The sequence below is a fragment of the Syngnathus leptorhynchus genome, chromosome 2 (genome assembly GCF_054491065.1).
Source record: "Syngnathus leptorhynchus isolate UIUO chromosome 2, UIUO_Slep, whole genome shotgun sequence".
NCBI lineage: Eukaryota > Metazoa > Chordata > Actinopteri > Syngnathiformes > Syngnathidae > Syngnathus > Syngnathus leptorhynchus.
The window spans coordinates 19,509,809-19,534,051 of NC_141196.1; the positions used below are offsets into that span (position 1 = coordinate 19,509,809).

General features: G+C 42.1%; 2 protein-coding genes across 3 annotated transcripts in view; one reads left to right on the plus strand and one right to left on the minus strand.

Annotated features, from left to right (window-relative positions):
- Nucleotides 1-13,408, minus strand: part of nrg2b (neuregulin 2b) — a 36,679-nt gene extending 23,271 nt beyond the window's left edge. The window contains exons 1-2 of one of the 2 annotated variants that reach the window (XM_085905438.1): nt 13,250-13,408; nt 12,836-13,163 (exon numbers count right to left, since the gene is read on the minus strand). In XM_085905438.1, coding sequence (XP_085761564.1) covers nt 12,836-13,163; nt 13,250-13,408 — 487 coding nt within the window. The other variant, XM_085905439.1, reaches the window with a different exon arrangement.
- A 4,784-nt stretch (nt 13,409-18,192) lies between these two features.
- Nucleotides 18,193-23,666, plus strand: purab (purine-rich element binding protein Ab). The gene has a single exon (XM_085906146.1). It carries the CDS (start codon nt 18,262-18,264, stop codon nt 19,105-19,107), a length of 846 nt encoding a protein of 281 aa, XP_085762272.1. The 5' UTR covers nt 18,193-18,261; the 3' UTR covers nt 19,108-23,666.
- The last annotated feature ends 577 nt before the right edge of the window (nt 23,667-24,243 follow it).

The window sequence follows — 24,243 nt, forward strand, 5'->3', positions numbered from 1 at the left end:
CTTAAGCAAGCATTAAGAGGAGACTTTTATGTCTTTATGAGCGTGAAAAGGAATATCAGGAGGACTAAAGCAGCTGGGAAAGGAGGTGAACCTGGTTACGAATGAGCTCATCCTTTACTGGGATACATCTCCTCAGGCAGCGTTGTGTCAGCTGGCAAATGTTGGCTGAAAATCAGGAGGAAATGACCCCTCATGGATTTAATATCCACATTTAATGGATGTGGAGTAATTCTGTACAACTCTCTTTTAACATCATTAGTGCTAGTTATTTTTTGCACATTATGTCATCTTTTTTTATTGTATTTCCCAAATGTTTTGCAAAACTATAGCACGTCATGACTGGATTTAAACCCATTTTTACATCCCTAAAAATAGCACAGTATTAAACGGTAGTACTCCATACAACTACTGTCTAAATTTGTGTTCCAAATTTGGTACATAGGATTTAAATGAATGTGAGTTTTTTGTGTTTAAAAATGTTGTTTCTCTCCTCTGTTTAAATCAATGATGATATGACAATGACTTTTTGCAATGATTGTCAATATTGTGCTGCACAACACACTATGACCTGGCACCAAGAGTTTATGTTTAAATATACAACAAATCAAGAATAATTAGTTAAGGTTCACATTTTAGCAATGAAATGCTAATTTGAATAAAAGAAAAACCTGCTAGATGTCTTATAATCGGACACAGACACTGGCGGGGGTGAACCCAAAAGAGAAGGCAAGTAGGACGAGTGTTTGGTGGCAAAATGGCCCGAAATGAAGCAGCGAGCAAGACAGCATCCCATATTCTTTCATATGTGTTTGACTGCTGTGCTTGAAGTCGCTGTACCGAGATGTGCAATATGTTTACCAGTTGAACAAGTCAAATACTACTGTAGTTGTAGTTTGGTTTGGAGCTGAGAAAAATGACAAAACACAAAAAGGTTAACAACGTACGTTTATGTGTTGAATAAAGGCACGGTTCCAAGACATCAAACCTCATATGGGTGTACACGGTATAACATCGCAAAACTGTATGAGAAGAGAATACATCAGAAAAAAATGGCGGCGTTGCTTATTTGTTAGACCCGGGAACATGGAGGTGGAGAAGAAATAAATTACAAAGAAGAAAACTAAAGACTGAACTGACTTGGTGAAATCAATATCCTTGTGAGACTGTTTATATTACACTGAAAAGATATATTTTGTTAAAGCTGGGTTTTCTACAGAAGGGGTAATATTTCAATTGTCATGCTTATTTATCAAGTAGAACTATCATATGTATATTATATTTTATTTTGTTTTATTTGGGGTTTTTTTGCTACCATACAGAGGTGGCATACTTTAAATTAGGGCTGCATATTATATTGAAAAAAGATTGTTCTTATGATAATGATGCATGCAATGCAAAATATTATGCAACCTTAGATGTGCATTTCAATCACAATAACTTCTCAAAATAATAATAAAAATAATAATAAGTAGACTACGATTGGTTGACTGAATGTTATGGACTGACTACCGTCTCCCAATTTGTTTTTCCTGTTCAACGAAAGAAAACACAACACAATCATTACAAAACATTTGTGACTCTGAATATATTATTTTGCCGAATGATGCTCACCTGTGAATATTAATTTCCCGCATATCGAGTAACCCTACTTTCAGTCTCAGACCACCAAGTGCTTAAAAAAAAAGAATATCCATCTTGTGAGCCCTGTCAAAAGCTCCCCTAAGAAACAATCTATTTCTGGCATAAGGTGTACTGAGAGATATTAGGCGGATTAGAGTGAAAACATTTTGCTGGGGCTTAATTTTGAAAAAGCGAGTGTGGCGTTTAGAAGATGAACCAAGGCCAGATTCATTCTGACATACAGACACTGCTCAATCTGTAAGAAGAATATTTGAGATGCGTGTACATTTAACATGCCCAGGTATGCATTTTATTGTCTTTAACCATGAATGTGTGTGTGTGCAGTCAAGCACTCTAATGTGCTGATCCAAGCTTTCTCTATTACTGAGTGATGGGAGGATTCCTCGGCAAGAGCACCAGGAGGTTGTGGGGACGCTGAAACGGACAGCTGAGTGTGGCCAATCGTCTGTGAGTGGCCTTCCACGCTAACCAATCACACATGACCAGCGGTCCCATCAGCCATCCATCAAGAGGTCTTTTTCTCAAGGTCAGCTGATGTTTGTACCCCTTTCTCCATCCAACAGAGTGGACATCAACAAAAATGATATTTTAGTGCATTTTATTGCAAAGTATCATCTCATGACAGGAAGCCAAAGCTTTCTTTTTTTTTTTTTTGGCATATGCCAGTTTGTGTTTGACTCAGTCTTGGCGTCACGGTGCATGTATGGTGATGTCATCGCACACACTGGAGAGCCAGATTTATGTTTTGACCAACACCTTTCTAGTATGTGTCTAAGTGTGTGAGCATACATGGATCCCTCCTCTTGTATAAAAGAGAGTAGCCTTTTTCTATCTCATTCTCCCATCAGTGTGATTTCTGCAGCGCACAGCTGTCACCATGGAAACCAGGGAGGGAGCCGGAGATAGAGGATGTAAGGCAGAAAGAAAAGGGAAAATGAGATTGAGAATGAACGACAGAGAGAAAAAGAGAGGAGGGTTGCGTGTGCGTGCGGGCGTGCGTGTGTGTCAGTTGTCGGATAACGGCCACAGAAGACCTGCATGCAGTATCGCCCGGCTAACCTCTGCACAGCAGCAACACAAGCAGAAGAGGATGTGTTTTTTAGTGATAGCATTTTGTAATCACAACCACAGTTCATCAAAATGTCTTCTATTGCATATAAGGTTTCTCAGTCTTCGCAATTATTTTGCTTGATTTTTAATGTGTGATATTTCTTAGTGTTTTTTTTGTCCTTTATCTCCCACGTGATATTTCGAACCCTCATTCTAACACACAAAACACTTGAATAACTTAAATAGACAGACCGATCATTCAATTGATTGATAGAAATGAATCTGTTTTGAGTTGTGTGCAAGTCATTCTGGTTCCCATGCACCTGTCTTCGATTTATCTTCGTCCTGTCTTTCTCACATCCTGGCCTCCTCCCTCTTGACAGGCACACACATGTTTATCTCTTCCTCTCCTCACTCACCTGTCCTCCCCTTTTCATCCCTCTCTCTTTCTCACTTACTGTTTGTCTTATTTCCTCTTTTCATTCATCTTACTCTCTTGACTCCAAATCGCTAATCCACCTCTCACCCTGCCATTCCTCAGTTCTAAATTTTCATCGTGAATACAGCCCCTCTAGCACACATACACACAAAGACACATAAAGCAGGCTAACGTTCCTAATTGAGCACATCTGTCCTCCATCAGGAGTGAATGGTTGAATTACACACAAAAACGTCCCATTGCTCCTTTGCAAGAACAAAAAGTATGCTATTGCGAGTGGATTATCCTGTTGCTGCTATGAGGTGCCATTAACAAGCTATATAAATCTTGTGGTGTGCCTAAGGGTCCTCTCCGGTGTTACCTTCTTTTGTGTTGTAAATGTCTTCAAATATAAGAGCGCATATAACAGTAAAGATAATATATTGTAGTGTTTGTTTGTTTTTGTTGTTTTATATCGCAACCGGGTTGGATCGGACCTGGCCAAATTACGGCTTTGTCCCATTGGGAAAAAAAAAATCAATCATTATTGTATTTAACCTTGTCCATACAACGTTAGAGAGCACAGTGACCATTGGTGGACCTTGGTTGTGGTTTATGAAGCCACATCCACTGTCTTTGGAGATGGAAGAAACGAGTTTTGTCAGCCTGCCCTTGACCAATAGGGTATGCCCGGCTTGTGGCTACCGCTACAGCTAGGACTACAGCATGTTGAAGAAGAAAGGATTTTGGACAGCTTTCGTTCATCAAACTTCCACTCATTGACATCTCCGTGAGTGTCAAAGTAGCCATTCGCTGCCACTTCTCCGCTTGGTACTTCTTTCACATCCGTTTTGACCCTTGCCTCATTCACGTCCACTTTGCCTTGCATAAAAAAGATGCTCTTTAATTTGCAAGTGGACCAATGAAATGGAAAGTAGCCAGTGAGTGTGGAGTGTTTAATAAAGAGTGGACAATGAGATCTTTTTTCATAAATCAGATAAACAGCTGCATGTCCGATATGCCAAGAAGGTGTTGCGGTTTACAAAGATACAATATCATGCAAAAAAAGAGATGAGCAAAAACAACAAGAGTGCTTGATGTGAGTTTTTATTTCCTGCACAGTGGAGGTTTGAGGGCCAAAAAGACGGCCTGATATTACGTATGCAAAGCTACATTTTCAAATAGACTGTAATATTAGGTTTATAATAAGTCATAAATGTATCATTGTTCACAGGCAATATGATGTTTCCCACTTAACCATATATTTGGAAGTCTTGACGACATCTGGCTATCAATTGATGTAATGATTTTGTTAAATAGTTTATTATTTAATTTATAACAATACATACTATATGCACATACGCATATTGTTTTCCTAAATACAAATTCAGAGTTGAGGTTAGCATGTCGGCTTGGCCCTCAGCAGAAGTTTCAGCTTCTCATGTGGCCTCTTTGCAAAATGAATATCCCACCCACGGGTTAGATATACGTAGTATCAGATTAGAATAAGACGATGCCGGAAAAGTGTGAACTGACAAACCTATCAACATGTTGTACCAGGCACCGTGCCAGGATTTCATTCCCTACCTGAGATGCGGGGGCTTGACCAATACATAGTGGGGCTCAGAAATAATGTATAATTAGATTTTAGAGGAGCAAATAAACAGGAGAAAAACAACCTGCATTTTTCGGAATGTAATGGGGGGTAGCAGAGAAGTAGTAGACTTGCAAACTTTTTCTGCATTTTACACTGAATTGTATTGAAGACGAGTCAGATCAAGCAGGACGCCAAAGTGGAAGGTTTAATAGAAAGATTTACTTTCACTGCAAATGCATTGTTTTGGTGATATTTCGAGTTTAGTGGAAACATGCTGCTATAAAGCTGAAAAGCTCACAGACGCTCTTTCTTTGCCATCAACCAAATAGCTTTACTTCCTTCTTCTGCAATTATATGACATAAGTGTGTTATTCTTACTTATATACCTGCTCGCAAATTTGCTTTTTGATTTGCCTATAAGCAAATTTTATCTTTCAAATGAATACAGGATAGTAGCGTTCAAGTGGATTTTGCCGATTATCGGCATCTGCATTTTTTTATTAATCCAAGCCCGGACACCCTGCGGAGGAAACTCATTTTGGCCGCTTGTATCTGGGATCTTGTTCTTTCGGTCACGACCCATAGCTCTTGACCATAGATGAGGGTAGGAGCATAGATTGACCAGGAAATTGAGACCTTTGCCTTTTGGCTCAGCTCTCTCTTCACCCCGACGGAGCGGGACAGAGTCCGCATTACAGCCGACGCTACACCGATTCGCCTGTCGATGTCACGCTCCATCCTGCCCTCGCTCGTGAACAAGACCCCAAGATACTTGAACTCTTCCACTTGGGGCTGGATCTCATCCCCGATCCGGAGAGGGCATTCCACCCTTTTCCGACTGAGGACCATGGACTCAGATTTGGAGGTGCTGATCCTCAAATTGATTAAATTATTTATTTATTAAAATTGACACTGAACTTTATAAGAAGTGCTGCTGACCCTTGGACAACCCTGCACTTTTTGTTTTAGAACTTTTGCACTTTCTGGTTGAATTTTAAAATGAAGAAGTCACGTTCCAATAAAGAACATGTATCTCATACATGAGAAAGGTTTGTGTATATGATCTGCCAAAAATAGTAACTTAACTGTCTGTTTATTAAATTTTAAATGTCGTGTGCACTTCCACTATGGAAAACAACTCCTCTTAAATGAGGCGGTAGGACCAAGTCCATCTTGGCAGAAAAGATGCACTTTGCTGATATAGTAAGGCATCTGTCACATCAGTGTGTGGGTGGTGTGTGCAGTGCACCAGCACTAGTGTGAGCGTCTGTCAGTGTGTGTGCATGCGCTCATGGTTTCAAAAAGTCCTCCCTCATTCACAAACTAAGCCATGTGGCACTGAGTCGGCCCCTTTAAGAGGTATGAGCTTTCTACCGAGGCTGACTGTTGGAAAAAAGATGAGTGCCGATACATTATTCACCACCAAGGACAAACACACACACACACACACACAGCCTTACACATAAGATAACCAAAGACAAGAACACGAGTTAGGCAGTCATCAGTGAAAAGATTGAGGTGTGCTGATATAAATGATATGCAGAATGTCTTAAGGAAGAGACCCACTTTGTATCGTGGTCAGTGTGTCTTACAGATGCGCACAGAAACACACACAACAGATGGAAGAAATATTCAGCATTCCGTTATTCCGTGTGCATAATTTATGTCAGCCCCAGATCTCCCTGCTAATGACACAACACTAGGGGCATCTGCAGCACAGCATCAACAGCTGACTGGCATGGCCGTGTGTATGTCGGTTGGGTGGGTGGGATGGGGGGGTTAAGGGTATTGTGCTCTGTTAGAGCAAAGACCGTATGAGAGACAGAAGGAGATAGAGAAAGAAGAGAAACAAAACCAGTGTCTGAAATAGACACAGATAACACTACAATGAAGCAGATGTGACAGACCTCTTAGAAGATACACACACATACACACAAACATACATTCACACACTTACAGCCAAGTCAACCTCCTCTGGGATATTTATTCTCGTTGATGTTCAGTATGTCCGTCAGACTGAGTGCCACCTTTACAACGTATTTAAGAAGTTATTATTGTAACTTGTTCATTATTAATGTAACATCATGGCAACTACTGCTCTCTCCTTGCTGCCTGAAGCAGACAGCTCCCAAAAATGTGTCTGTGCAAAGAGAAAATACTAACAAAAGTGGGTCAAGGGTGTGGCCTCGGCTACAACTCCTGTTAAGAGAATTGTCTTGACATGCTGCTGCAACAGTGCAGAGTTCTCCGAATTCTGAGATCAATGCAAGACTGATTCTGCCCTGCAGATGATAGGTAGACTGATGCAAGATTGAGCCAAGGCAGCACTACCTGTTAACATAAAGAACTGTTCTGAATATGTGCATGGACAAAATTGCTGGTCGCCCTCTGTTAATCACAGAAAAAGAAGAATTAATGGTATTTTATTTAAGGAAAGAAAAAGGAAGGAAGAAGAATGAGATGGAAATTAACAAATGAAAATCAAACATTGCTTTAAAAATGTGTTTTAACAGAATTATTTTAAAAACAAACGTTTGAAACAAGGATAGACAAAAAAAATGCTAGCATCCTGAGCAAATTTTGTAAAAAGTAAAAAGTAAAAATGACAACATGAACATGTTCAACCAAGATCCGATCAGCATCACAGGTGTACAGAAAATTGTAAGCAGTCAGTAAGCAGTCAGTTGGCCTGTGTTTGGTCATCAGCGTGCTGTTTGCTGACATGGCGTGTAGCACATACTATAACGTGGCCGGGAGGAAGTGAAGGAAATAGTTTTCTCAGGGGATTAAAAGATTGAAAAAAAAGAATTCTAAATCAATACATCAAAAGTAAAGTTTAATGTTCCTGTGACAACAGTTGCACAAATTATTCAAAAATGTACTAAGCTAGAAATGGCTGCAGGTCAACAATTGATGAGAAATTGAAGAGACGGATAATACAAATGATAACAAAAGATCCCAGAACAAGCTCCAAAAAAAAGAAAGGTGAACTCCAAGGTCAAGGTACATTATTGTGAAACCACTCCATCCGTAGGCCTATTTGTTTGAGCCAAAGTGGCATTCATGGGACACAACCAAGGAGGACACCACTGTTTAAAATAAATCATAAAAGTGCTAAACTGCATGTTGAAAAGCAACAAAGCTTCTGGGAGAATGTCCACTCAAAAACTAGGCTCAATTGAAAGGAGTTTCCGTTGCGTTCTGGGGCTGCTTTGCTATATCTGTCCCCAGGTAGTGGTGTCATGACAACAACATTTTAACTTTGGTACTATATCTGCATAAAAACAGTAAAAACTTAAAACATCAGTAAAAAAACAGTCAAATATGTCATAGCGAACAACTAAACAACTTCAAATTTATTTTCTTTGCATTCATTACCCAAATTTCGTATGACCTATGTCGGCAAAATGCACTATGTCAATGAACTGGGATGCACGCTCAAAATATACACGCAGCCTTATCTTAAAAGCGAGTTGTTGGTTAAGTTAGATGGCCATTAATGTGGCAAAGTATACATTCAGACTGGAGTATGTATTTATCATGTTAACCCCTTCTTTACGGGAAATATTCAACCTGATGTGCAAAATGGCTTGATATATTTAAGTCAATATGTTTGTATTGGCCCGGTCCGAGAAGCATCTGGAACTATGCGGCCCAACATCCCTGCTAAAAAAATCAGCATGGACCAAACAGCATGGTTTGCTGGTGTCACCAGCAAGACCAGCAACAACACTAAAAAAAAAAAAAAAAAAAAACAGACAAGATCAGCAAAAAAAAAAAAACACTACAAAACCGTGCTGCTCTGTTGTTTTTCTTAGCAAGCAATGTCTCATATGCCGCTTTTCCATTATGGATTCCAGTCACAAGACTGACACTGCCCCTTTGTAATTATGCATCTTGGACAGTACGGTACTCTGCGCGCCAACCCCGCCTAACTTGGAGTTGTTATTTTTTGTTTGTTTTTTTTACCCCCAAAGTATCTGTATTTGGAAATTATAATATTGTGTCATATTTTCTATGGTTAAAATTAGGGCACAGAACTAGAACTGGTTATCTTGAATCCGGACACAATGAAATCACGAGGCTGTCAAGTCAAATTTATTTACATATACGTTTAGCCCTGAATCACAAAAACATCTCAAAGACTTTCACATGGCTACAGTTGATGATCATTCTCGAAATCTTAACCTCCAGGAGGGCAAGGTAAAATCTAATTTTGGAAATATGTGAAACCTTGAGAAGAGACATCAGATGGGAGGATCCCCGTCCAAGGGCCACCAGGCTTCAATGGAGTGGGCAACATTGAACACAAAATGAAATCACGAGGCCGTCATTGTATTCTAGAAAGAAATGTGTCGGAACGCTTGTCATACAAGTCATGGGTCTTGCAACAGGATAATGAACCAAAACAGCTAAAAACACCAAAGAATGGCTAAAAATAAAGCGTCAGACTATTCTGAAGTGGCTTTCTTGGAATCCTGATCTCAATCCTATTGGATATAGATGGAAGGAGCCAAATTGTGCCATCTGGAGAAACCACCCTTCAAACCTAAGACCACTGGAGCTGTTTGCTCACGAAGAGAGTGCCAAACTTTGGCCAAGCGTTAAGAAGAAATCTAACCCTAACCTTTTATTCTACTCCTCATGTTTTCTGACTTACACAGTTGAAACACATTCCAGCTACAAGGCAAGAGAGGCAGGAGAGAGCTTGAGAGTAGAGTACGAATCACTTGATACAAAATCAGTGACAGGAGCATTTGGCAATCAGAACAGCTATTTTAGGAAGTGTATGTCAATGTCCCACAAAATGAAGAACAAAACAATGATCAGAGAAAATCTCTGTCAGGTCTCTGCTCATGGGTGGGCATTTTGCACATATGACTACAATATGAACTAAAGAATTCAGACACCTTTTGACCGATTCATTTGTCACTAGATTACACCTGTTACCAGATATGCTTACTCTTACCAAGACATTTCGATTGTTATGCTTCTCAAATTGCAGCTAAAGTTCTTTTTTTTGTTCCAGCATGACTGTGCCCCATTGTACAAAGCAAGATCAATAATCACATGGTTAAAAGAGTTTGGTGTGGGGAAACTTGATGACCCTGACCTAAACTCCATTAAACGCCTTGGCTGAATGAATGGATGGATGGATGGATGGATGGATGGATGGACGGACGGACGGACGGACGGACGGACGGACGGATACAGTCAAACGGGCACCTTGTCACTCTTACCATCCCATAAAAAACACAACAGCTTGTTTACGTTGCAAAAACTAAGAATTTGCTGTCTCATGATTTTGTCACTCTAAGTGGTCTGTACCTTCGAGCGTTTTCAGATTATGTAAATGTCAACATTTAATAGACAGTTGTCAAGCCACTGTGATGCTGTCTATGAAGTGGGGAAAAAAAAGAGACATTTGAACAAGCTCTCTGAAAGGATTTGCAGCAGCAGATTATTACAATTTGCAGGCAAATGACCTGCTTTGCTCTCAGTGTAAATATGATTTGATTCAAGACGCTCAATTCCGTGGGAAGGATAAATGAGGAGGGTATGTTTTGTTTTGTTTTGTTTTTTGCTGGACTACAACATGCACTTTTCCATACGTCTCATGAACACAGAATAAATGTTTCTTGTTATTGCAAATCATCAAACACCAATCAATTCCTAAAGCCAAAGGCACAACCAGCATGTCAAGGAGATGGATTAAAATCGGTGGGTGTTGTCTGTAGTGTGTGTGTGTGTGTGTGTGTGTGCGTGCGTGTTCCAGGAGGGTGGCTGTGATTGGCTGGCTGGTATTTAGGCCCAGGCATTGGTTAGACTCAGGGTGTGTGTCAGCAGAGCACCGTTGTGCTGCTCCTAATGAAATATATTATATTTATGTGATATTCTGTGATATTTGGAAATACTTGTTGAGTCCATTCTATAATGCTAACCTGGGCTTTAGAATGTCTCCCAGTTGAGACTGTGTTTCCACTTGTGTTTCCTGTGTGTGTGTGTGTGTGTGTGTGTGTGCGTGCGTGCGTGCGTGCGTGCGTGCGTGCGTGCGTGCACCTATCCCTGCCTGAAAATGTTCTCCTCTGAAGCCTGATTACAATAGCCGCGTCATAAATAAATGACTTGATCATTTTAGCATGTCACAGGGCTAAAAATAGAACATCACATTGTTAGCTGGGCTGTTAGATGAGCTCTTTGTGCAGACGTTTCACTTCCTTCCTGTTCCTACTTCCTCTAATGATTTCATTCAATTTTGTTTGATTCATACAGTGTGTATTCAACACAAAAAAAGGAATCTCAAGGCAGTTGCTATTTAGAACAGATTTTTACGCTACAGTTTTGTGTGCACGGGTATTCTGTTGATTTGTTAACCATGATAACGGCACAAGGTGTTGGTTTTGATTTGTAAATCAAAAATGCTTACATGACACATCAATTTGACAGAAGACAAAGTGCAAAGTTTAAATCACAATCATCGAGGGAACTTGCTTATAAAGCGAAATCAAAGTTGTTACAAAGACCATTTCTAGTTCAAAAGCTACTTGAATAAAATGACAGTTATTTATAGGCTATGGAATTTTTTTGGATACAAAGTACGATTACATGCCTTAAGTTATAATTCTTGTACAAAGGCTTTATACAAGTCCTTTGATATTTATTTATTTTTTGCATTTCAGCTAGTGTGATTCCGTAAAGTGTGGTAGGAGGCAGGCTCCCTCAAGTGGTATGCAAAAGAATCACTGAATTAAATGTCTAAACCGTGCATAATCTTTGTCCCCGCACTGGTTAGCACGTCCGCCTCACAGTTAGGAGGTGCGGGTTCGATTCCTCTCTGTGTGGAGTTTGCATGTTCTCCCCGTGCCCACGTAAGGTTCCTCCGGGCACTCTGGTTTCCTCCCACATCCAGAAAAAATGCTTGGCAGGCCAATTGAGCACTCCAAATTGCCCGTACGTGTGAGTGCGAGTGCGAATGGTTGTTCGTCTCTGTGTGCCCTGCAATTGGCTGGCAACCGGTTCAGCGTGTCCCCCGCCTACTGCCCGATGACCGCTGTGCCGTGGGGACAACAGGTATAGAAAATGGATGGATGGATAATCTTTGTCCCTTCAAGGTTTTTTAAATACAGTACAGTGTGTTAGTTGTATTTAAATAAAGTACTTTAAAGTACGGAGTAATCATTCGAAATGTTTGATTTCAAACTTTAATTTTAATAACCTTATAGTGGTACTTTATTGTGGTACTTGGTGTAAAAGGTTTGAGAACCACTGATCTAAGATGTTGACCTTTCGCACTCTCAGGTTCTTTCACACCGTATTCATTCAAGCATCTGTTCTTTCTGAAACCAAAGACAGTTCTCTAAACCTTTCCCACAAAGTCAGAAGTACATAACAATTCAATATAGCTATTGTTATAAAAAAAAATGCTGTTCAAAAGTGTATAACCCAACTTATTTTTCATTACCACAGTCCATGATGTGTATTTTCTTCCTCAACAGCACTCAAGCATGTCGTTGCAGTGTGATTCAAAATGATGAAAACTAAAAGTGCAACAGATGCGTGTGCATGGTACCCTTTATGACCGTCAATAGTATTTCAGATACCCGGGGAACGGGATGGCCTATCTGAACTTTCCATTCACAGGTCACTGCAGTCACAACTGTGAGACATGTCATGATTTGACATCTGATATGCTGGCCCCTGGCAACAATCCTCAGCAACAGACACAAAGGTCACCTCAACACAAGCTTGCCATCTACACATGCGCATACACACACGCACAGGAGCTCCACTCTAATCTGTGATGGTGCGGATCTTGCTGGCTATGCTCAAAGAGTCAGAATGCACTGATCACCACTCAGCAGGAGTCTGCAGTGGATGGAAGAGAGGGAGGGGGGCACTGGAGGGGGGGGTCTAGTTTCTACAAGCACGCACAGATCCATATAGGACACACACACACGCACATTTTCTAGCATGCTTCTCATTTGATTATGGGTGACCGGGTTATGGCGGATTGAAGTGTCAATCGGCTCGCGCATGCGCACGCGTTGACACTGTACAGACGCCACACGTGCACGCGCAAGTACGTCTCTTTTACATCACTTCACATTGCATGTGCACCTGGAACTTACCGCAGTCCTCGCATAACACTCTCTCCACATCCTTCTTGAGCTCCGGCTCACTGGCGTCCACGGGGGCGTACGACGCCTTGAACACGTCGGGCTCCCCGGTCGGGTCCATGAAAAAGATATATCTGTGGTCCTTCTCCACCGTGGTGCATGGGGCCTCGGAACTAAAGTCCCCGACGGTGACGAGCTGCTCTCTCTCGAGGCCGCCGCTGTTAACGGGCCACACGTCCAGCACTTTGACATTCACACTGTAGGGCTCCCGGGAGGAGACGTTCTCCGGGGAGGAGCGCACCTCGCCCTCAATGACCACAGCTGATCGGTACGCTTGGTCCTGGAGGGAGTTGAGACTCGGGGCGTAACAGGCGAACGAGACCCCGATGACCAGCATGGAGAAATGCACTGGATCAAGCCTCATACCGTCAGCCTGTGCTGTGGTGCAGTGCTTCTGGGCGGCGGAGGGAGCTGCAAGAGAGAGGCGGCGGCGAACGAGCTCCGGCAGGGGAGGCAGGGCAGAGGCAGCGCGGCAGACCTTGTGGAAGTGTCCATGCCATCTGTGTGCGCCGCCGCTTTCCCCATACGGCCGCTGGCCTCGGATGGGGGGCACAAACTCAATAACACACTAACACGCGCTCACACACACACACACACGCACGCACACACGCACGCACACACACACACACACGCACACACACTCGCACACTAAGCTAAGAACCGGAAATGGCCCGCTTCTCCTGCATTCTTAAAAAAATTGTGACTGCTGTATTCTCCTCTACCAACCTCCCTCCGCCTCTTCGCTTTCCTGAAAGGCAAAGCAAGACTCACAAATTAGTCCACTCTTGAATCCACGACTGAACCCCCCCCTCCCGTCTCTCTCTCTCTCTCTCTCTCTCTCTCTCTCTCTCTCTCTCTCTCTCTCTCTCTCTCTCTCTCTCTCTCTCTCTCTCTCGCCCCAGCTAATAGGCTAGCATCGCATGGGTGGGCGCGTTGCCTTTCCTGGTGTGAAAAAAAAGCTGTGCGCTTACAGGGAGTATTCACAATAAATGATAAACGCTCCACGCATGCTCAGGGCTTTCATCCATATTTGAAATCCCGTACCCCCCCCTAAAAAAAAGAAAAGAAAAATAGGGGGGGTTGAGGAGGATAAAAAAAAAATCTCTGTCCGGTAATTCCGTTAGTCAGTGGAGAGAAACCCGGGAAAGACCAGAGAGGATGAGATAGCGGTTATCCGTTGAGACGGTGCAACAGTAGCGCGCACCCTCCAGCCGCGTCCGCTGATCCCCTCATCACACGCGTGCGCCTTACGCGAGGAAGCATCACTTGCTCGGTCACTGACGTCGGATCCCCGCTTCCTCTGCAAACACCTTAAAATCCCGGACAAACCGCTGCAAAGCGCTGCGGATTCATGTGCAACCACCGTAGTCGATCACCCCCTCTTCGAGTCAGCGGTTGCAATAAGAATCACGCAATGCACAGACACAATATCGTGTTGCCAAACCTCTCGTATAGGTGGCTCGCGATGCTGCCTGCTACACACTGCGGTTGCGATGAGTAACGCTGCGAAATGCATTCAATGGGGTCCTCAGCTTCAGGATGTGATGTACAGAGAGAGGCGCAGCATGCAGCAAGTTTTAGGATTAAGTTACAACTCGAGCACAAGCAAAATACAATCATATTTATTCAAAATAAATGTATTTAATGTTCAGGATGAATACAATGACCACTATAATATCCTCTTTCTGCATCCATCAATCATGACATAGCCAACTGTCCAGAGCCAAGCGCCCTTCACTAGAGGTCAGAAAGCCTCCTCATGTCCATCCTGAGAGAGATAAATTATACTGTCCGCTGTACTATGAAGGGGACATGACAAGGAAATTGCAAGAAAGGTCATGTATAGTGTCCACAAATATAACAGCCTCCTCCATCTCACTATTACCAAGAGGATCATATCAGGACATGCAGGGTGACTGTCCAGGGTTCTGAAAGGGCTTGACAGGTTTAGTACACTGCACCAACACACCAATCACATAGAAGGCTTTACGAACATCATCGGGTTGAAGGTCTGTGTGCTCTCCTTAAGATCCAATTAATAAAGCTCTTTCAATACTGGGTGTTATTATTCCCCCTAAAAAGCTACCAAATCTAGATTAATTAAATGAGAGCCACATTATTGGGATTGCTGTTCCAAATCCAGCAATCAGTTCAGGGACGCACCCCCTTCCTCTACTTTCCACCCAATTGTGCTCACTAATCATTCTTCTTCATCCACCGATCGATCAGTAGCCCATGTTGCACGCTTATAAACAAAATGAAAGCCTTTAGAGTTTTTTATGGCCTTCTAGGTTTGTGCCAAAGTAGATGTGCGCTCTGCCCATGTCTACTGCACATGTGACGTGTCATCATGTCGTGTCACTTGACAAAGAGCTGTTGCTAAGCATCGTCTGACGATGCATTGTTAAGCATAGTTGTAATATGTCATTTGACTGTTGTTTGACGGTGTCGTCCCACTCTGCTTTTATAAAATGCTGTCCGACTGCTATTGCAAGCATCTTTGCTGAGTCGTTACTTTTTGCCATCTGGATGTGCCGTTTGACAACGTCGATATGCTTTGCCGCCGTGGTGACAATGGGCGCCATGGCTTAATTTTTGAGAACGGTGGAGGGAAACATCCAGGAGAGATCTCCCACTACAGCTCAACTGTAACATTAACTTATTTTTATACTTCAATAAATTTTAAATATTAGTTTATGTGCTGGGCTGCATGGTGGCACACCGGTTATCAGTTCGAAGGTTGCCGGTTCGATTCCTGCGTGGGTTTTCTCCGGGCACTCCAGTCTCCTCCCACATCCCAAAACCATGCTTGGTAGGCCAATTGAGCACTCCAAATTGCCTGGAGGTGTTGAGCGTGAGTGCGGATGGTTATTCGTCTCTGTGTGCCCTGCGATTGGCTGGCAACCAGTTCAAGGTGTCCCCTGACTGCTGGGATAGGCTCCAGCAAGCCCGTGACCCCCGTGGGGACAAACGGTATAGAAAATGGATGGATGGATGGATGGATGGATGGATGGATGGATGGATGGATGGATGGATGGATGGATGGATGGATGGATGGATGGATGGATGGATGGATGGATGGATGGATGGATGGATGGTAGAATTAAGTAGAATTTAAAAACAGAGGAAAAGATAAGCCAAACAATTACAATTAGTATAAAGCAAGTAAAATATCATTAGTGCTTCTATTAAAGAATAATAAAAGATGCACTTTACAAATAGTGCACATCTACATGTATCGTGACAACACGTTCAAAGTCATGTCACATGCACAGACGAGACGTCACATGCGTAGGCAGAGCGCACAGCGACATGTTCTTGGCATAAATGCAACGCTACAATTTTTTTTTCCATGCACCAATTGCAGTCTTTCCTTTTGTGTTGTTTCATTCCTACGCGACCATCAATAATTTTCCATTGAGAAATAGTCACACACAAGCCCAATTACAGTGCTATGATTCATGGAGTTTCACCACCTACTCTTGCAGACTCCCAATCAGCTCTTCATTCAGAAATACTCTCAGACACCATCGCCTCACTCACGCTCATAACCACGCGCACACACGCTCCACGTAGTTCGCCACGGTCGCTGTCCGCGGTGCTGAAACGGTCAACCCGGATGCTCATCGGATTGGGCAATTTGCCATGTTTACCTTATCTCTATCTATCTATCTATCTATCTATCTATCTATCTATCTATCTATCTATCTATCTATCTATCTATCTATCTATCTATCTATCTATCTATCTATCTATCTATCTATCTATCTATCTATCTATCTATCTATCTATCTATCTATCTATCTATTAGTCTGTCTGTCTGTCTGTCTGTCTGTCTGTCTGTCTGTCTGTCTGTCTGTCTGTCTGTCTGTCTGTCTGTCTGTCTATCTATCTATCTATCTATCTATCTATCTATCTATCTATCTATCTATCTATCTATCTATACTACATAGTAGGGCTTTTTGTTCTTCTTTTTTAACAATGCAGCAATATTATGTACAAGAGAAGTGTTTATTTTTTGTATAACAATGGATCTTTTTTAGAAAAGCCTACAGACGGGGGTGAGAGGTGACAGAGACAGCAGAGCAAAAACAATAATACACACGTATCAATAAAGGGTTCATCGTGAGTAACAACATGACAAGGCTACAAATGCATAGGTCGCTATAGCGCATCATGTTGAACACAGCTCGCTCTCGCTGACCTACAGAAACTACACTTACTTTCCCACACACTGGGCTATATCTGACTTCATGGATGAGGAGGGAGGAATCTGGCATCATGCTGATTTTTGGGATAGATTTAAGATTTCTTGTACTCAAAAAAAAAGTGAAAACATTCCCATTATCCTTGATTAACATGGTTTAACAAGATCAAATGTATTCAAAGATAACTCCATGTTTAAGGCTGCTATATGTTAATGGAATAGAGTTTTGTGATGATAAATTTAACAACCAGTTTATTAGAGGCTGTTTTTTGGAAAACAGTTTTTCTGGTACTTTGAAACATGGTATATTTTGAAAGACTTCAGCTCAGGAGATATAAAAGTGATTCGGTGCAAGTATTTGAAATTTCCGGTCCCACCAAAAGCAAAGGAACTTCAATTTAAAATGATCAATAATATTTACCCAACCAAGAAACGTTTGGAGACGAGACTTCACTGTGTTTTCTGTGAAGGTGAAATTGAAGATTTAGAACCTCTTGTGAGTTTGTACAAAGGTTTTGGCTTGACTTTCAACAATGAGCTTGTTCAAAAGGGTTTCTCTTTGTTTCTCTTACTATCTCTGATGTTAAATATGGCTTTTTCCATAATAGTAAATTAGATTATTTCATTAACAATATTACTTTGTTGGCCAAACAATACAGACACAAATTTCCCTTCTTTGAAACCAAACCAAACATTCTGCATTGGAAGAATGATCTGAAATCCTATAACAATTCGTTAAAGCTTATTAACACCAAGAATGCTGTAAAACGGATTTTTTTTTTCATTTATTGAAAGGCTGTCTCTGTAAGATATTTGCTCTGGCTGTATATTTTTTGTATATAAGATGGAGTTGGCCTGAAATGTGTTTTTATTTTATTTTTTACTTTTTCATTTTAGTTTTTTTGTGTGCTTTGGTTTGTTTTGTGTTTTTCAGTATTGGGGATGTCTTGTTTTAGTTTTTGTCGGCTTGTAGTGGATGGTGTTATTATATCTAATGTGTTTGTGTTAGAATAAAAAAAAAAAAACACCCCCCCCCCCCCCCCAACCCCAGCCCCGTCCTTGCGGAGCGCTCTTCTCGCGATAGCGCGCCGGAGCCGTTTTGACAGGCAGTCGAGGTTGCAGCAGGCAGAGGGAGACGGTAGAAGGAAGGTAAAGCAGGGAAGGCAGCATCATGGCGGACAGAGACAGCGGCAGTGACCATGGAGGGCCTACCGCAGGCCCTGGCTCGCTGCCGCCGGGTGCGATGGGAGCCATGTCACGGCTACAGCACGACACCGAGGAGCTCGCCTCCAAGCGGGTCGACATCCAGAACAAGCGATTCTACCTTGACGTCAAGCAGAATGTTAAAGGACGCTTCCTCAAGATAGCCGAGGTCGGCGCTGGAGGAAACAAGAGCCGTCTCACGCTCTCCATGTCGGTGGCCGTGGAGTTCCGTGATTATCTCGGTGACTTTATCGAACATTACGCCCAGCTGGGCCCGAGCAACCCCGACTTGGTGCAGGATGAGCCCCGGCGGGCGCTCAAGAGCGAATTCTTGGTGCGGGAGAATCGGAAATATTACATGGATCTGAAGGAGAACCAGAGGGGGCGGTTCCTGAGGATCCGGCAGACCGTTAATCGGGGGCCCGGACTGGGAAGCTCGCAAGGCCAGACCATCGCTCTGCCGGCACAGGGGCTCATCGAGTTCCGCGACGCTTTGGCCAAACTCATCGACGACTACGGCGTAGACGAGGAGCCGGCCGAGCTCCCGGAGGGCACCTCGCTCACGGTGGACAACAAGCGCTTCTTCTTCGACGTGGGCTCCAACAAGTACGGCGTGTTTATGCGGGTCAGTGAGGTGAAGCCCACCTACCGAAACTCCATCACGGTTCCGTGCAAAGTGTGGTCTAAATTTGGCAACACCTTCTGCAAATACGCGGAGGAGATGCGGAAGATCCAGGAGAGGAGTCGAGAGAAACGGGCCTCGGAACTGCTACCTGAGGGCCCGCACGGCGCAGATGACGGCGACGACGACTGACTGACTGACTGACTGACTCTCACTGACTGACTGACGTACTGACTGACTGACTGACTTACGACGGGAAACAAAACTGAGAACTCATCGAGGGAATGAGACTTAACAGTGTCAAGTGACTGGAAAGAGAGATCTCCAAGGGAATCACCCCCCCCCCCCCCCCCCAATCCCACCCACCCACCCACTCCCCCTCCACGCACACACACGAGCTCCAGAGATAAGGCAGCACCTCGGCTGTCTCCTCGCTCATTTGACTGGATGTCACCTACTTTATCACCATGTCACAGTAAGCGCTGCTATCAAGGACTTTTAACTGTAACATTTCAACTGTTTCTTACTTGATTTCAGTGACGATGAACAGTGTTTATATCTCTGTCGAAAGATTTTGCACACATCAAAAGCTATTTCAAAAAACAAAAACAAAAAAATCAAACTATACTAAAGATTTCACCAGAAACGACAACACAGCTCTATTACGTCAAAATAACAGTCTTGTCACAAATGCGTATTTGACATCAGCACACAAAAAAAAAAGAGTATTTATCGACTATATCCCTAATGTATAGTTTAATATAAAGGTACGCAGACTGAATATGGAAGCGCTCGCTCTACAGGTGTGAGACCTGGAGAATAGCAAAAACCTGTCTGCATGCTTGTAGGCTCATGGTAAGAGCAGAGGTTTGGTAAACTAAGCTCCTCTTTAATTTGACCTACAAATGCACAACTAAAGCATGAGTATTATGCTGAGAAAATAAAAATTGCAGCCCTTATGCACTTCAAGGAATGAGATAATTCTATCTCCGTGCTGTCATAAGGATCCGACCTTCCTGCACCATGTCCATAGAAACTTCAGTGACAAAAGTGCTAACTTAGATGTAATAATTATGATTTTGTGAATCAGCTGTAAAAAGAAAAGTCCTTATTGAGATACCCACGTTTTCTGTGGGATTTTGTTGTTATTGCTTTTATCCTCCCGAGGGGTGGGGTGGTGGCGGTGGGGGGCTAAATTTGGGTGTGTGCAAAAGGTTAATATTAAGGGAGGGGAAAAGACACGCCTGCGCAGTGCAGGCATCCTCTCTGACATCATTACAACCCGTGCCTTATACACTCCACTCGTTTACTTGTCCTCGCGTGGATGGTCCGTAAATTCTATCAACTTTCATTTAGGAGCGTTGTTACGTAGGCAGATATATATTCTCCATACTGACCAGGGCTACCGGATCCACGGGGGCATGGATCAGGGGCTCTGACACCGACGGGAAGGTGTTCTGCTGCAGAGAGTCTGGGGGAGGCCTTGCGGAGTGCTGAGCGCCCTGGTTGCCAATTGGCCGTGTGGCTTCTCAGTGTTCTTGAGACGTTGTCGGCAACCTTGCGCAAAGCAGGATGTTAAAAGGCTGGCAGTGAAGGAAACAGAAATCTACAAAGGCTCGACGAGATGATTTGTCAGAGTGGAGTGGTGACAAAAGCTGTTAAAGAACCAGGCGAGGCGTCCTTGCACCTTTTATCAGTGCAGGGCCGAGGCAGTATATCTCACTATGGTGCTATAAGCCCCTCCATTGCTCCTTAGCTCACTTTATGTATATGTCATTGTTCCTCTGATTGCTCTTCAATTCATCCTTCCTATCGCTTTGTCTTGTCCAAAATCGTCTCATGTTTCTCCCTCCCGGACGGAGGCAGAGCAATTTACGAGAGAGGGACATTTCTTGTTAGTGTGCAATATTACATGCATGCCGATCATGGCGTAGTGTCACGTGTATGGACTTTTACAAGATGACAATAATAAATAGGTATATGATCATTTGAAAGCATGGCAATGTGCTGACTTAACGTGATGTTTTTTTTTTTTCCCCCTCAGTTACGTAGTTCTTTAAAACTGGGATCAGTGTGTTGGGTTTGCTAGCCCACTACAAACAACTCTCCCTTCCTTTATTCTACTCCATACACACACAACGTGGACAGCCCTTCTGCCGTGGCTTGCACTCATTTTGGGGTCCCCCCTAACTCCCCCACCCTCCACACACACACACACACACACACACACACACACACACACACACACACACACACACACACACACACACACACACACACACACACACCCTACCCCCCCGGCTGAGGCCTCATATTGCTTTTGGAGTCTTTTGGAGGCCTCTACAGTATTTCCAACAAGGCCTCCTCACATTAGAATCCAGGAGTGTGCTTGAAGACTGAGCGTGACCTCTTTCTCACCTGAGACCACAGATGACGAGACATACAAATTCAGATTTGTCCCATGGTTTCACTTGAGTTGGGCTTTTAAGTCACTAACAAGCTAAAAGTCGAGTGCTTGAAAAGTACTTTAATCATTCTGTAGGAAAAGTAGAGATATTGTCTCTTGGACACTTGGTGAAAAGCCTCAAATCGGGCACTGCACTTTAAAGGCTTAGCACCACCAACAGAATGACAGAATTGTGTCTTGAACAGAAATGTATTCCTCACATTTGCCCATGATGTGGATGAATTAATATTCATCAAACAAACATTTATGGTGTCTAGTCAAGTTGTGTTCCAAAACTGGAAATAGAACAATTTCTGTGAATGTTTGTATGGCCAAATATGAGGAGTCAAAGGCCACTTGTCAATGGAACTCACACGTTCCGTGTTTTTACCAAGGACGAACGTCGACTTACAGCATCCAAGCAAGTTTGGATTGACAGTATGGTCTTGGTTGTTGGCTCCTGCAGTTAGCATTATGTTTTTTTTTTTTTTTTTCCATGCAGCAGTAGTCATCATTGTGTCCAATGACAAAAATGTTTGCAAATGTCATGTACACGGTTTGTCAATTAAAAACACAATGAACGCTCATAGGAATTTTACATGATCATGTATCAAAGCCAGTCTTTTAAGAAACCCCTTAAAGCAGGGATTGTCAATCGGTGGTCCGCGGCCCTCTAGCGGTCTGTGACGGTATTGCAGGTGGTCTGCAAAATTGGAAATGGAAAATAATTGTAACATTTTAAAAAAATAAAATTGATTTCTTATTTAGATTTGATTTATTTTTCAACTTATTTTGTAAATCACGTACCCATCCAAATTATGTCAAATGGAGCTGTCATTCCCAAATTAGGCATACAAATGCAAATAAATAGCCTGTATAGGTCTATCCTCTTTTGGTGCAAAATAAAGTAATATTCCGCCAAAGCGGTGATCCCTGAGTTGCTTCGTGGTTATTATGTGGTCCCTTGGACAAAACCAGTTGAAAATCCCTGCCTTAAAGTCAACTGGCTATCACTGTTAGCGTACTGAGGTGACCACGCATGCATGACATCAGATGGCAACTGTTCATAAAATTTGGGTGATAATCGTTTTACCAAACTGGACAACAAACAGATCTTCTACTTGGTATTACCATCCAAATTTTGGTATGACTTATTGGCCATCCAGAGTTCTTGGTTAACCACACAAACAATGGCCGCCTCCGGTCACATGACTCAATGCAAACCACCCACGGAGCTCATCTTCTGGTTGCACTCACCACCCACTGTCAGGTATATTATTGACAGACTGTACAGGCTACTGTTGTGTTATAGAGGTTCTGAAGGGGAGTGGGGCCCAGATTTTGCAGTATGCGTGTGGGAGGGGGGTTTTCAATGCACAATGAACATATCCCTTGTCACCGTTTAGTCTGAAGCCCTTTACCATCCCGTATGAGATATGTTGTACTTTTCAAAAATATTTTATCTGTGCCGTGTGTGTGTATGTATGTATGTATGTATGTATGCGTGCATATATATATATATATATATATATATATATATATATATATATATATATATATATATATATATATATATATATATATATATATATACACACACACATACCAAATATATATATGTTTGTTATATATGATGCGTCTCCTTTCGAAAAACGTAAACAGGAAAAACATGTTGCGTTTTTCTTTTGCTTTGTATATTTATACTTACAGAAAGCATTGAATAAAAATGGATACCTACTTGCACTTTAGATATATTAAGAAGAATACAAATCTGCATATTATTTTTGATAGGGATCTAATTAAAAGATTATAAACTATAGGCTTTGTGACTTGCTGGACAGAGATGTATTGAGTTCTACTTATTGAAGTATATTTTGTCTGTGTCAGAAAGTTTACTGAAGTAATTTGCATGATAAAGTAGTGCTATACACCAATATTGTTCTTTTTTTAAGTTGGTAAACATGTCTGAAAACTGTGATAACGACCCTCTTGTATGTTAAAGCTCTCATTGTCCCTTCTTGAGTATTTCCTGTCAAAAAAAAATGGCCTTTCCTGACTACATGAAGATGGTGCTTATACTTTGACATCAAGCTCATCCTGTACATTTCAACATCATCACGACTCGTGTCCTTACACTCCATTCACCACCTTATTACATTTCTGTTGATAGCAAAAATGGTAAAAAAAAAAAGAAGAAAAAAAAAGAAAAGGTGTGCTGTTTTGTACAGTGCTGTTTATTTTTAATGTTTGGGGGAGTCTTGTTGTCTGAAAATGATTAATCATGCAATAAAAGCTCATTCCATGTGTCCCTGCTCACCTGTATCAACACTACATTTATTGATGTTATAGGTTATTTTTATTTTTTTATACAGGCACAGCACTAGTTTTTTTTCCCATTCAAACAATGTGATACTCTATATAGTAGAAAGTAACATACAGAAAGGGAGGGATAATAGTATTCCCACTTTTATCCAAGATATAAGCATCACATGTTTTAATCTATGTCACTTGTACTACATAACTGTTTATGAGATAATATTGGGACATATCAGGTAATACATGTGTGTATGACTACAAAGAGACAAATGAGTCTCTCTCTCTCTCTCTCTCTCTCTCTCTCTCTCTCTCTCTCTCTCTCTCTCTCTCTCTCTCTCTCTCTCTCTCTCTCTATATATATATATATATATATATATATACATATGTTTGTATGTAATATATACATATACACACACACACTTTGTTTTTATTTTTTTACAAGGATATTACGGATGCGTTTGACTGACCAGTCCAAGATGTCGCCCACCCAAACAGCTTGGATAGGCTCCAATTTACAAGCCACCCTCAGCAGTTTAGAAAATGGACGTCCTAATACTACATGGAAG